Source organism: Tympanuchus pallidicinctus, unplaced genomic scaffold (assembly GCF_026119805.1).
Source record: "Tympanuchus pallidicinctus isolate F22 unplaced genomic scaffold, pur_lepc_1.0 scaffold5, whole genome shotgun sequence".
Lineage (NCBI taxonomy): Eukaryota > Metazoa > Chordata > Aves > Galliformes > Phasianidae > Tympanuchus > Tympanuchus pallidicinctus.
Window position 1 is genome coordinate 50,635,294 of NW_026294769.1, and position 14,705 is coordinate 50,649,998.

The following is a 14,705-nucleotide window of genomic DNA, read 5'->3' on the forward strand; positions in this document are numbered from 1 at the left end:
AAAATCTGTGGAGTCAGTTTTACAAGGACTATCTTTAACTCCGGCATTTCAAGTCTTACCTTGAGTGAACTATGTTTAACTTCAGGAATTTCCATAGTTTAAAGATGGAATTGAAGATACACAGCCAACCAAAACTTTGTTTATAAGCTAATGTGAACATCATAGCACCTGTTATTTTAGCATTTGGTAAGAACAAAACAAAACAATAACAACAAATGAAACTACTGTACTTTCTGTTCTTTGGGGAAAAGCAAATGAGAACATGAACTACATGTGACTGATATTAGTACTGTAGCTTGAGGCAGTCCTGGAAAATGCTTAACAGCCACAGAGATGTGGATGTTACAGGCACCTGTATGTGTTTAAGTACATAATTATAAAGCAGCCTAATGAACAGTTTCACAAGTTCTGAACCTGAGACCGTGCTTCCCTTGCTGTTGCTTTGATTTTTCTTTTCTCATTTCTTTGTTTTTCCCTTTTCCTTGAAATAGCTGTTTGCTTGTACTGCTTCTGAGTATGTTATAAATATGTTGGGTTTTTTTTTCAATAAACATCTCTGATAAAACTAAGACACTGATTAAATTAATTCTTTTGGAATCTTACCTCAGAAACACAGACTTGTTTCCAGAGGAAATCAATTTTATTTGGAGTTGATACTGACTTGCAAACAGACAGGGGGCTGAATTCCAACTGCTGGTATGCAGTAATTTAGAAAACCAGGAGCTATCACTTCAAACATTAAAATGCAAACAAAATTGTATCATATTATTGAAGGATTAAATAATGCTTTAACACTTTTGTATGTGCACAGTTACGTACATAATGGGCTATTTGTCATAGTAAGTAAAAGTACCAGTTTTTCCCTAATGAGTTGCTTTTCATCTATTTAATGGCTTAGTTTGTGTATTCCCAGCAATGCACAAACCAAGTTGATTCTTTGTTTTCTGGATTTATTGCTGTGTTCTTTGGAGTGTGTTTGTAGTCGGTGATGCTTTTCTGTGCTGAGAATGTGAGCTGTTGATTTGGAGCCTGCATGCCAAATTCTGCTGGGGAAAATTCTTGTACAGTTTTTTCACATGGTTCCTTAATGTTACCATGTGTTCAAGAGAGTATATTTGGAATAAAATAAATGTTTCTTTCTTGCTTGGACTAAGTTTTGACATTTGAATTCAATGGATTGAATATATCAAGCAAGACAAACTAATTCCTTAAAAATGAAATAAATGTTAACAGTGAACAAGTACTGTAACTTTTGACTCAAGAAGTATCTTCAGTTTTTGATTTCAGGTACCAAAGCTCTTGGCTGATTATTTGATTGGCTTACTTACGGCATTCAAAATAGTACACCTAACATTTGCAATGAACATCTGTCTGTTGGTATTGTGGATGCTTATATGAGTTGCTGTTGAGTGCATGTGTGTGTGTTTTTTAGTTATTAGTGCATACAGAATGTTATAGGGATAGTGCAAACTGCAACATTGAGGCATGCTTTCACAGTTTAGAATCTCCACATCGTGTTTTGTGCTTTGGCATTATGGCTTGTTTTCTGAAAGATAATTTCTCTCAGGAATTCAGACCTGTATGTTCACATTGTTTGGTTTTCATTGTAACTCCCAAATGAAGTGGCAATAGAATTGAATTGTTTCTCAAATATAGCAAGACTTTTTCAGTGTTGAAAGAAAAATATGAAAAAAGCTGTGCAGTTTCATATACAAATATAGAATCGTATTCTTGAAGTTTTTTTTTTGTTTGTTTGTTTGTTTTTTAAGTTTATCTTTTCAAAATAATTTTCAAAAATAATTCCTTCTTGGACTCTCGATTCTAATATTTTAATTGGTTTAAAGTTATTTTTCTATAATTTGATCAATTACAGTAAGTTAACTAGCAGGCAAAATTATAATAAAATATCAGAAGTGGATGGAACTAGTGTGTGCATTACATAGATTTTTACTTAATTGGGGAATGTTTGGAGTTGTAGATTTCAAAAAAAGTCATTATGGTGAAAGTAACAGTGATTAAAAATATGTTCACTTAAACTAATGTATTCTCAAACAGGAAAAAAATAAAAAGTGTTTTCTCCTTTTTCTGCGTTGGAGGTGTTGCAAGATGAATTATTTGAATACTGAATCTTTACCATTAAATGCTGAATACAGGCAAGGAGTGATTTTTAGTTGACATTCAGATACATGAAGCATGGATCATAGAGACTCTTTACTTTTTCTAGTGTTAGGAACAAAATGAATTCCTTTCTACATTTAAAGCTGAACCTTCATATACTTACAAATTCTGAGTTGTCTTTCAGATTAATGTGCTGTTTAAGTATGAATAAAACTCTCCTGAGAGCTAACAATCCAGCAATTTTTCTTTTAAGCTAGATACTCGATGTTAAATTTGCTTGAGACCTGACAGTATTTAGCATTCTCAACTCTTCACTTCAGTGGAGGATCGGATCTGCAACTGGGTAGTTTGGCTTTTACCCTGTTGAAATCAATGATCATTAAAAGCTTGTATAAACCTAAGACTGCAACACAAGAAAAAGTCAATGATGTAAGAGTTCCAGGAATGTTTTGTATGTTCAGGCTTATGTAAAAATACCATTGCAGCGTTGATTGTTTTTGTAGGCTTACTTCTGTTAATAACAATGGGTAATGCTTCATTTTAGGTTGAGTGCTATGACTATGATAGTGATGGGTCTCATGATATCATAGGAAGTTTCCAAACCACGATGTCAAAACTGAAGGAAGCATCTCGGTCCTCACCTGTAAGTCTTACATAGTCTAAACTACTTGTATATTTTTGATCTGTTCTACTGATTTCAGAACAAAATTTACATCACCTTTTTTTTTTTGTTTGTTTGTTTGTTTTTTTTGGTACCTCAGTTGTATTGTGCTACAGCTGAACAATGCTGTAGTTGAAGCTGTCTCAACATTTACACTGTGAATCTGCTTTTCTGGGCCTAATATCTAGGCTAAAAAAAAAAAAATTCCTCTGCAAAAGAAGAAAATAATTTTAAAAAATTATGTAAAGTATGACATTTAACAACTGTAATGTATAGTTCAGTTGGATGTTAGCTCTCCTTTAAAGTGAATTTACTTTTAATGTTCTAATGAGTTCCAAACCTTGTAATAAACAGTTTCAATTCCAAAAAATGAAAGAAGATATAATAATAGAATCATAGAATCACCAAGGTTGGAAAAGGCCTAAAAGATCATCCAGTCCAACCGTTCACCTATTCCCAGTAGCTCCCACTAAACCATGTTCCTCAACACAACATCCAGCCTTTCCTTAAACACCCCCAGGCTCGGTGACTCGGTGACTTTTTTCCTTTACTTTCACTGTCTCAGTAATATGGAGTAAAGATACAAGATAATGCAGATATTATGCAGTATACTTTTTCTTTCAAAAAGAACTAATTTCTAATCTCACATCCTCTGAATCATTTGATAAGATCTGTAAAATATTTCCAGTGTGTGTTGGAATTGGAGTACCTATACTCCCAAGTGTGTTCTTCAGTTCAGACAATTACGGTATCGGCTATAATTGGAAGATTTTTTTTCTAGGAGGAAAGAAGAGGCATATAGAATTTTCAGGTACTGACCTGGTTAGTGTACCCAGTGCCTTTTTTCACTTGAGATTAATTGGCAAGGTGACTTTTTTTTTTTTTTTTTTTTTTTAAATGTAGTTTATTTTAAACCAAAGAAGTGAAGCTTGTCTTTCTGGCAGCAGGTCGGATGTTATGGCTGAAATAGCTCCTCTGACTTCTTATGCACCAAATACACTACACTGTGCCAGTAGTGATTGCCATTAACATAGCTAGCTACAGATCCCACTTTGTGGTTAAAGTATTAGTTTAGTTTTTTGGAAGCTTAAATGTATACCTTATATCTCATTATATGACTGCCACTACTGTGGGAGTAGTGATTTGCCTGAATTGCTGTGTCTTTGACAGCAGAATCCTCAGAAAATTGTACTGAGTTTCTTCATATAGTTAAAACACAGCTGACTAAATAAACTTTCTTGCAAGCTTTTGATAGGAGAGTTATCTGTTTTTTTTTTATAGGAGGATAATAGGATTTTTCTTGCTGATATTGGGCCGGCTGTGTTTATTTTTGGTAGTGAAACAAAAAGCAATTTTAAAACAAATGTATGGGTGCTAGAGGGAAGAATTTCTGAAAGTGTTGCATAAATAATATTTATAGTACTTCTGTTTTCTTTGGCATTTGTGCAGGTTGAATTTGAGTGCATCAATGAGAAGAAAAGACAAAAGAAGAAAAACTACAAAAACTCTGGAATTGTGAGTGTTAAGCACTGTGAGGTGAGTAATGTATTCTGGTATTACTGTGTTTTTGATTGTTCATGCATTGCAGCTCTCACCAAGTGTACTTCATTCTCAAACTAAGAAATTTCAAAATGTGTATAATTGGCAGAAATAGTAAATGTTCAAGGGCTTTGATTTATATAATGTCTGCCATTGAGGCTGTCTCCCACCTCTATCCCTTTCAGTATTCTCTTGAAGGTTGCCTACCAATTTGTAAGGCCATTTCTGAAACACTCAATTTCATAATTAGAATCTGCTAAGTCTTACTATGTTTTATAAATGATAGTGTTTTCGGAGTTGCTGCGTTGTCTGTTTGTAAGAACCTTTGGAACAAGTCTGATTCCAATGAAAGTGTAGCTGATAGCGTTGACTGTAAATATCCTCACTACAGTGAGAGTTATACTGATAGAGTGAAAGTAATGATTTGTATGAGTAAAGATAAGAAATCTGAAACCTCAGAAGTGGTTCCAACAATATTTATTGTTCTCCCTTTCAAAAAAAAAAGTTACTTTCTATCTTTTGTTTTCAGATCATAGTAGAATGTACATTCCTTGATTACATCATGGGTGGGTGTCAGCTGAATTTCACAGTAAGTTAAATCCTCTGTATAGAACAACTTCAAAACTTTGGAGACAAACTGAAGTGTATTGTGGATTGCCTGTGCTCTTTATTTGATTATTATAAGATTTTGTTCTGTACTGTGGAGGAGTGTATTGAATTAATCTTGGCTGGTCACTAAGCCATGCTATCACTCCCCTACTTAGAAGTACAGGGTGAGAAGATAAGATCGAAAAGTTTCTGGGTCAGGCTAAAGATAAGGTCATTCACTGATTACCATCATGGGCAGAATAGACTTGGGGAAGGTTTATTCAATTTATTGCCAACTAAAAATGCAGTAAGATAGCGATAAATATAAATAAAACTGAAAAATACTTTTTTTCCACATGCTCTTTCCAGAATCAGCTTTGTGTCTGACTCTTCTGCCTCTACTCTACCAAGTGGTGTAGGAATGATTGGGAAAAGGGGTTGTAGACAGTTCAGTCTATTTCTCACACTGTTCCCCTGCTGGAGAGCCATCTGGAAGCATCCTTTAGATCTTACAGAGCTTCCTTCCATTGGCAACACCTTGCCACATAAACCAAATGCAAAGGAGACACTTTTGCCAGTGTCCTATCTGGTTTGTTTAGGAAAAATTATTTTCTTTGCTCACAATATAAAGATAAACCTGTGGTTATTTTCAGAAAGGATGTGCTGAGTTGTGTGGAAGAAAACCAAGGACAAATTTAGAGTTCTCTGATGTTCAGACTTTATTCAGGTTTTGGTTGTTTTTGTTTTGTTTTTCTCCCATAATGGCTTCTTCTGCTTGCCAACCCCATCCTAACTAAAGATTTACCTTTTACCAAAGATTGTGGTTTTCAAGACCCTTTGCTAAATGACAGTAAAATCCAGAAGCCACAATATGGGATCTGGCATGTAAGCTGTAGTTCACGAAACTAATACTGCATAAGTGCCTCATCATCAGTGGAGAGATGATGACCTCTTGAGGTCAGAGAAGGTCTACAAATAGTTCTTCCACTGGGTCTGTCTAGTTGTACGTCCGAGCAGAAAGAGGTAATTGACAAGAAACAGCTTATTTTCACAGCTGTTAAAGAGCTGCTGTGAATGGTTACTGAAAGTAAACACAGCCAAAAAAAACCTGACAGATGAAGTAATTTCAGTGCTTCCAAGGGTTGTAGGGCTTCTACTATTTTTGTGGTGGTATTGTTTTATGTGTGTTTAAAATTCCAAGAAACTTACATTTAAGTATTGGGCCTGTTAGATTTTTGTAATAGCATTTATAATTCTTTTGTAGTTCTTACTTTGGCTTTGTCTGTGATTAGATGCACATTTTCACCTCAAACAGCAGCTTGTTTTGAATACTGCATTTGGCAGGTGGGCATAGACTTCACAGGCTCCAATGGAGATCCACGCTCTCCTGACTCCCTTCACTACCTAAGCCCTGATGGAGTTAATGAATACCTAACAGCCATTTGGTCCGTAGGGATGGTCATTCAAGATTATGATACGTAAGTTTTAATTTTTTTTTAAGTCATTGTTTAGAGTCTGAATAGATTTTTGTAGCCAGCAGATGTGCCAGTGAAAGTTTTGAGCTGAATGTAGGGCTAAAAAAGACTATGTAGTCACTGCACAAGGGCATAATCACAGGTGCAAATTTGTATTTTCAGCAGAACAAGTAAAGCTTTTATATTTGTGATGTAAAGAGCCTCATTAATTTAAATAAATGTTTGATTTTATTTTTTTTTTTTCCAATTTGGTGTTTAAAAACTTGTTTTGTTCATAGGACCAATTACAAGGAGAACTGCACCCAATTTTGCCTCTTAATTCTTAACTGCATTTTTAATGACCAAAGGCAGTACTAAGTTTAGCTAGATTAGCTAAATTTATTGAAGTAGGACAGCTTTTAGAGGAAAACAATAATTTCATTTTCTTTAAAATTGCCTTTTTAGAGATAAGATGTTTCCAGTCTTTGGATTTGGTGCACAGATTCCTCCTTCCTATCAGGTAATAGAGCATGTAAATCCATAAGTCAATTAAAAACATGTATTTTAGGAAGGAATTGTATGTATATTCCTGACTGATTTTTGTGTATTAACAGGTGTCACATGAGTTCCCTATAAATTTTAACCCATCAAACCCATTCTGTAATGGTAAGTGACAGAAAGTAACATCAGACATAGAGAATAAAATGTCTAATGTGAAAGGATGAAAAAAAAAGCATTTGAAAAGAGAACTGTGGTACATGTTGCTCACATTACTTAGATGAGATTAGTCATCTCATTATCAGGAAACAATTTTATAACCTGCATCTTAATTAACAGAAGTAGCATTTTGGTCTCTTCTGAAGTGATTTGAAGAAACCTTTTTTAACAGCTAGAGTCACAGTACAGGTAAACTGCTGATGTGGATTTTTCTAATTTGAGTACTATACTGCAAGATTCTGTTCAGCATAGGCTCTCTGATCACACTGCTAATTACCACAAATTGCCAGCCAAAGAGAACTGCTGAAATTTAGTTGCGCATACTTGGACATATAGTATTTGACCTTTCTATTCTTGACATAAAACCAAGCCTCCATTACTTGTGAATAGTTTAGTTTTTATCTTCATGGTTGGCTGTAAGTCTTTGCACCGCTACTGTAGATAACTGAAAATTTTTTAGAAAAATTGAGTGCTTCAAAATATTCTATTATGCAAGGAGTACATTGAAACTATTTATATTCTCTAGGAATCCAAGGCATTGTTGATGCATATCGTGCTTGTCTTCCTCAAGTGAGGTTATATGGGCCAACCAATTTTTCTCCAATTATAAATCATGTGGCAAGATTTGCTGCTGCAGCCACGCAGCAGCAAACAGCATCTGTAAGTTCATTATCAGTGTGTTTATTTTTCAGTTGTCTTTCTATTCTTGTTTATAAGTACTATTTTTCTTTTAAACTTTTAAGTGTACCTGTTTTAACAGCTGTCCATTTACCTTGTGAATTGATTTTTGCTATCTTTGAAACTAGATAAAATCTAGCTTATTCTAGCAGAATGTTCACAATTCTCATTATCAAAGTAAACTTTTCAGAGTTGGTACTTAAACTTAAAAACATACATTATCTTAATGACGTTTTCTGCTGAAAACTCAAAATCAAATAAACAGGAGAAGACAGGGATAGTAAATGGATGTTAACATGGACAATGAACTGTCCTTATTAAAAAATGGTAGGTGCTGTGTACCTTGCCCTTTCCACCCAGTTACATATTAAAACAAAGGTTGCTCTGAAAGTAATGCCTCCTATTTTATTATGTTGGCCCACTATGTTAGAGGCAATTGTTGATGGCATGGCAGTAGAGGTTGTAATTTCCCCACCAATATTCTGTTATGTCTTGTCATATGATGGCAGCAGGGGGCAGTCTGACAAAACTGCATCTGATATGGAAGTGTGGGGTGTAGTAAAGTCGTTGAATTCCTTCATGCACTCACTGATGTTTATTAATGCTTGCTGAACATTTATGGATATTAAGCAGTGGTTTTTAATACAGTGAGGCGGGGGGTAGTGCATTCCAGCAGTGATGACAGTGATGTGAAAAACATGCCATTTTTCTGGATGACTGTGTGCAGCTGCCACACCACAAGATGAAGAGCAATTATCAGTTCATCTACACGAATCCTGGAATTAGAACCAGAGAATTGTGTGCAGAGCCAAATAACGGCTTTGGTAATAATGGTGGCTGTGCTGGAATATTGCAAAGTTTGGGCCTGGTGAGTCTCAAGAATGTTCATAGGAACACTGTATACAAGTCTGTGAGGATCTGTTGAACCAGTACAAGGCTGTAGGTGACGGTTTTCCTGAATCACATCATTACTGGTGACAAGACAAGACACCACTAGGAACCTGAGTCAAAATGGTGATCCACGGTGTGGTGACATGAATTCCCCATCGGAGAAAAGGGTTAAGATGCATTCTTCAGTTGGTGATGCACATTGCCTTTTGTGATAGGAAAGGGGTGATCTTTTCTGGATCTTTTGGAACCCAAACAAACCATCAGCTTTGACTACTGCATCCTGACACTGACTAAGCTGAAGGCTTGAACTTCCAGGGATCAGACCAGAGAACAGCAACCTCTATCTTGCAACATGATAACAGTGGACTCCATACCAGTTTGAAGACCTTAGAGTGCTTTGCCTATTTTGGCTGGAGTGTCCTACCACACCCAGTGTGTAGACTGGATTTGGTGTCTTCTCACTTCCGTCTCTTTGGACCTAAGAAAGATGAACTGCATTTGCAACGTCTTCCTAGGAATTATGCCATCATAGTAGCCATGAAACAGTGGGTTATCTCCACTGGTACGGATTTTTGTGAGCATGGCATGCAGGCTCTTGTTCACTGCTGGCAAAATTGCACAGCTAATGGTGGTGACTGTTGAAAAATAATGTTCTGTAGTAGAGAATTTGCTCTATCGAATCGTGTGTGTTCTTTCTATCTGTTGTAGCTTCCATGGAAATAAACAGAAGGTGTTACTTTCAGAGTGACCTAAACATGTGCAAATTGCTGACCTTATTAACAGTTAGTAATTCTGAAGAGGCATTTTCTGTTTCTCTTGGTTACATTCTCCCATTCATCCTTTCTTAAATGAATGAAGCAAAGGTTAGTGTTTCATAAGGGTACTGTTAGACCTGAAGAGGAAAAAAAAAATGAGAGTTTCAATTGCAATCTGTATTCTGTTTGGAACTTCATAACTCATAACTCAGAACACTACTTGGAAGATATGTTATTTGGGTTTATTTGGGGATTTTGGAAAGGAAAGGAAGCGTGATGGGATTGTTTTTTCAGAAAGGAGTGTTGAAAGATGATTTATATTAGAACATTTTATTGTCCAAATCAATTGCTTTGGACTGTACAGAAGCCTGAGCAAAACATAAATATTTGTAACTTCAGTGAGTGCAGTGGACTTGTTTACAATCACCACACTATATAGCCTTTGCTTATGTTTTCTAAGCACATATGCCCATGTGTTGTCTCTTTCTATCATAACACACTGTTAATTGATTTGGCAGCAATACTTTATTCTTCTGATCATAACGGATGGTGTGATAACAGACCTCGATCAAACTCGAACTGCCATAGTTAATGCTTCAAAATTGCCCATGTCCATTATCATTGTTGGTGTTGGAGGAGCAGACTTCGATGCTATGGAGTTTCTTGATGGTGACAATGGAGTTCTTAGGTCTTCATCAGGAGAACCAGCTGTCAGAGACATAGTCCAGTTTGTGCCATTTAGGAAGTTCCAAAATGTAAGTAATTTTAATGGCATGGTATGTAAAAACTGTGGAGGCATACTAGGTTTGCTAGGATATCCTATATACAGTTCTGAGCTTTTGCAGCGACGTTAAAAAGATCTGAAGTCTGAGATATATATTAATCAAATGCTCCAAAGTAAGAGCAAAGACTTTTAGCATCTGTAGAGTTTCCATTAGGTGAGCTGATTCATGTTTTAAAGAATGCATGCCTGGTTTGGCATGCATTTCTGACAAGTTGTTACAGGTGAATGATCATTGTAAAGCCCCCTGAGATTAGATTACACAAGAGGATGTGTTTTTCATTTTGGAGGAAGACATTACTATGATTCTGTTATGGAAAAGTGTTTCTTATTGTGGTCATGTCCATTTTTAAATGTAGATGAGTGTCACGTTTTAATGTGGTGCTAGAATTGAAGTGTAAGTTGGTAAGGTGGTTCACCATTAGAAGTTGTGTGTAGAAAGAAAGTAGTGGTAGTTTTCATTAAAAGAAAGATATATATATACATATATATACTTCTCACTCCCCAAAACATGAATCAATTGGGTCTTGATTTTTTGCTGTACAACCCAGTAAAATATGCACAGGTTACATAGACTGACATGTAGAAGTCCAATCTCTGAATGAAGTGAATTAAAAACAAAAATTGAAGACTTCTTTGTGATGGGTAAAATAAACTGAAATGAGAGCAATATCAATATTGTGTATAATTATTTATAAAATGTTTTTTATTCCTAGAAAAAGTGGCAATATTTTTCAATAGTTGTTTTATCTTGCAGTAAAAATTATATAAAAAGGGAACTTCTGTTTATCCTACAAGGGTACTGTGTAAATGTCAGATGTTAACTCCTCTTAGTAGTGGAGATACTTACTGCCTGTCTTAGGATTTCCTTTAACAGTTGGTAGAGATGGAAACTTGATGTTCTCTTATTTTTTTTTTTTATGTTTTTTTAAGTCTCCAAAGGAAGCTTTGGCTCAGTGCGTCCTGGCAGAAGTCCCTCAGCAGGTGGTGAACTACTTCAGCACCTACAAATTGCAACCTCCTAAGAATTCTGCTGCAAAGTGAGTGGGCTGAGTGGGGAAGCTGAGTCTTCATGCCTTCTTTACTTGGTGTACCTACAGACTTTGTTTCTTGAGATACTCTGTATACGTACATATGCACACCTCTGTGTTAATGTGTTAGCTTTTTCCTACAAAACAGTTTGCCAAGAGTGTCTTCTGAGGGCCAAAATTGTAATTGTTTTAGTATTCAATGTATATTTATGGGATAGATATTACATGGATGTGTTTTATTTTGAAAACTAATAGAGGGGGAAAAAGATGAGATTGACTATGCAGAGAGAGGGAGGAGAATGATGAAGAGCAGAATGGCTGCCTGTTTGATAAATGGCCAGTGAGAGTGTTTCTTTCTTCAGTTACTTTCTTGAGTGGGGATCAACACCAAGCAATGCAATTTCTCAGTGATTGTAAAAACAATCTGATGTGAAAAAAAGGGCATATCTCCAAGCAGGTAAGTATGTACGTGCTGCAGCAAATCTGGAATGTTTCACATTTTTGTGTCTACTAGAGCACCATAAGAAAACTTCGTGACAGTAGTGAGTGCCAGAACAAAGTGTAGAAGTCCTCCTTGCATACATACTTCATATTTGCTACTTTAGTGCCTTTGACCAGTGCCTTAGATCTAAGACTGTCTGAATATGGGCAAAATGTCTAAAAATCTCAGAAAAATACTACTGGCCCTTGAGGCTACTACTGTAGATGCTATAACATACATTTGAGTGAGAACTTCACTTAAAAAACAGGAAGTTCAGGTGTTTTTCTTTCTCTCCTTTGAGACAGCCATATACCTGTTGATATTTAAAGGACCAGAGCACATTGTGAAGTAGAAATCAACATTTTAACTGGAAAATTCTGTTTAATAACTGCATGTTATCATACAAAGCTGGTTCTACTTTATATTGATTTTTGTCATATTTTGAATCATGCATTTTTCTGATGAGCTATCAAAAGCTAGTGAAAAGTGCCTGCAGAAAACAATCCTCTTCCACCCCTAGCAGGAAGTTATAAGTAAATATCTTTTGGATTTTGGATGTCTAGTTGTAGCATGTTACAACAAAATGGGCTAAAACTGAATTTAGCCTTCTTGGGCACCCAAGATGGCACCAGTTTATAGTGTATGTGCCTTTTCTGGCTGCTGGAGCTGCACTGTTCTTTTTCCACATATGCATAATTCTGCCAAAAATCTGAATTCATGTTAATGCATTAACAATCATGGATGAGTATTGAGATTGCTTTACATATCCTGTAGGTTGGTCCAAATGTTCCATACGCAGCTGATTAGTTACCACTCATTGATTTTTCTTGGTGGAAGAGGGACATAAATTGTTTTAGGACTGAGATAAAAGAAAGATATTTTGTTTTGTATTAAGTCCAGCACTCTTTAAAAAAATATATATATATACATTCGTACATATTTATATATATATATAATTCATGTTTTGGTCATATAAAAATATATGGAGTAATTTCTTTGTAACTGGAGTGCAAATGCATCAGTATTTCATACATAAGATATAATGAACTGCTATGCTCTATCTGCAAGAGACAATATTAATATCAAGGAATTGGTTATGAATCTAAATCACACTGCTTTAGATTGATAAAGAATGATTTTGCACCAGTTAACTTTCACAGTTGTGTGCTCCATGCAGACAGGGAGCGAATGAGATGGGGTGTTAGTGCTTTGTCTGGATTCATTGAAGTGGATGTGTACTACTGATAGGAATTCAAAAATTCCTTTTGAGCTTTCTGCCAAAAATGATGCTGCATCTCAGTTATGTTGCTGTGGAAGTGCATTTAAATGTATTAACATATGTTAATAAGCATAACTGTAGTAATCACCTGCTGTGTATAAAATAAAACTTATTCCTGAATTCATTGAGCTTAGGAAATTAAAATAGCATATCAATAACGTCTGATCTGAAGGTACCGTATACTTTGTAAAATAAATATGTTTCAGACCTGACAACGGCTAGAATCATTTTCCAGGTATTCTTCTCTTTGGAGCATACAGCTAAAAGCATGTTGAAAACTTTGGAAATTTCCATGTTGGGCTGAAGTAGTATTCTGAGCTAAGGTATGCACCAAATTGGATCAAGAGGAAGGGGAATTTTCTCATTTTGCTGGGTTTTTTTTGTTTTTTGTTTTTTTTTTTTTTAATTTTTATTTTTACATGTGAAAAATGCCATATTAGCTTGAGAGTACCAAGCAAAATATTTTGTTAAGTTCTGGGAAGTGTATGTGCTTGTAGATCACTTGCACCACCTTGTGATGAAAGTAATATATAGCAGTCTCTGTAATCAAGAACTCTTTGCTGTTTAATGGCTTAATATATACATATGTGCAGCAGAGAAATAACCTGTGACCAGAGTTTTGTTTTTTTTTTTTTTTTTTTTTTTAAGTACTTTCCATATGTATTTCAGTTCTGAAGCTAACTGGTTTACAATGCTACACATTAAAATTGTCATTTCAGTATATTGTCTTCTGTCGTGCTTTTGTATTCAGCATTTTCTTTGGAACAACAAATACTATTTTTGTAATTGTTGAGATGAGTATTGCACAGGCTGAGCAGCTTAGATAAATATATGTTGATAGAGGGGAAAAAGCTTTCTTACTTGGTGGTTGTGAACGTGCAGATTGTATTTCATAAAACATGATGTACTGACTTTATCAACGTGATATTCTGAAATTGGATAGTTTTAGCAGTGACTATCTCATTCATGCTGAAATATGCACTTATGATCAGTTTTTCCAAGTATTTTTTCTTCTCCATGGCATCTATGTTTTAAGTAGAGAAGTGCAGAGATTTAAAAATAAGCAAATTTCAAACCCAATGACCCTTCACTGACATTCAGGTGTAGTCAAGACAGATGATTTACTGTGAAACTCAGACTTACTGGAGTCATAGTGTTACAGTGGTGTGTATTGCCAAACAGTACCTTAGTAAACCATGTAGAGGCTCTATTGTGATTCACTCAATTTCTGTACAAATGAAGAGTCCACAGGGTAAAATCAGTTTCAGGAGGCTTAATGCACACAAGGAACATATCTTGAGGTGTCTTGTGCTGCATGGTGTTCTTTCTGTGAAAATCCAAGAAATAGCTGAATTTTGAACTCCTGTATCCTTCCTGCCCGTCCCCACTCAGAAATATAGATGGATTCCAGGAAATAACAGCAGATAAGTCAGAAGTCAGAAAAACAAATGAGTGTGACTTCATGTAGCCCTGAGCTTAAGCACTGACACTTTCATTTTGGATCTAAGGAACAAGAGAGCTTTGCATAGCTAGTTTTGAAGACAGAACTGGCAAGCTCCCCTTGCAAACCCCAGTTGCTAAGAGCTGTAGTGAAGCAGCAGCTCTGTTTCTCCAGTGCGACATCCACTGCTGCCATTTCAGACCTTAATATTTGAAAACACGTGGTTCAATTTCAGTATTACCAACCATGGAAGTGTTTGTTTTGAAGACCTGACAGAATTTGTATTGGTGG

General features: G+C 35.6%; 1 protein-coding gene across 5 annotated transcripts in view; it reads left to right on the plus strand.

Annotated features, from left to right (window-relative positions):
* The window catches only part of CPNE3 (copine 3), a 27,190-nt gene extending 13,496 nt beyond the window's left edge, over positions 1-13,694 (plus strand). For all 5 annotated transcript variants that reach the window (XM_052704690.1, XM_052704692.1, XM_052704691.1 and 2 more), the window contains 10 exons: positions 2,663-2,761; positions 4,229-4,315; positions 4,848-4,907; positions 6,251-6,384; positions 6,826-6,880; positions 6,975-7,026; positions 7,604-7,737; positions 9,920-10,156; positions 11,116-11,222; positions 11,576-13,694. In XM_052704690.1, the coding sequence (XP_052560650.1) occupies positions 2,663-2,761; positions 4,229-4,315; positions 4,848-4,907; positions 6,251-6,384; positions 6,826-6,880; positions 6,975-7,026; positions 7,604-7,737; positions 9,920-10,156; positions 11,116-11,222; positions 11,576-11,624 (1,014 nt within the window). In that variant the 3' untranslated portion in view covers positions 11,625-13,694. The remainder of the gene's footprint in view (positions 1-2,662; positions 2,762-4,228; positions 4,316-4,847; positions 4,908-6,250; positions 6,385-6,825; positions 6,881-6,974; positions 7,027-7,603; positions 7,738-9,919; positions 10,157-11,115; positions 11,223-11,575) is intronic.
* Positions 13,695-14,705: the final 1,011 nt, after the last annotated feature.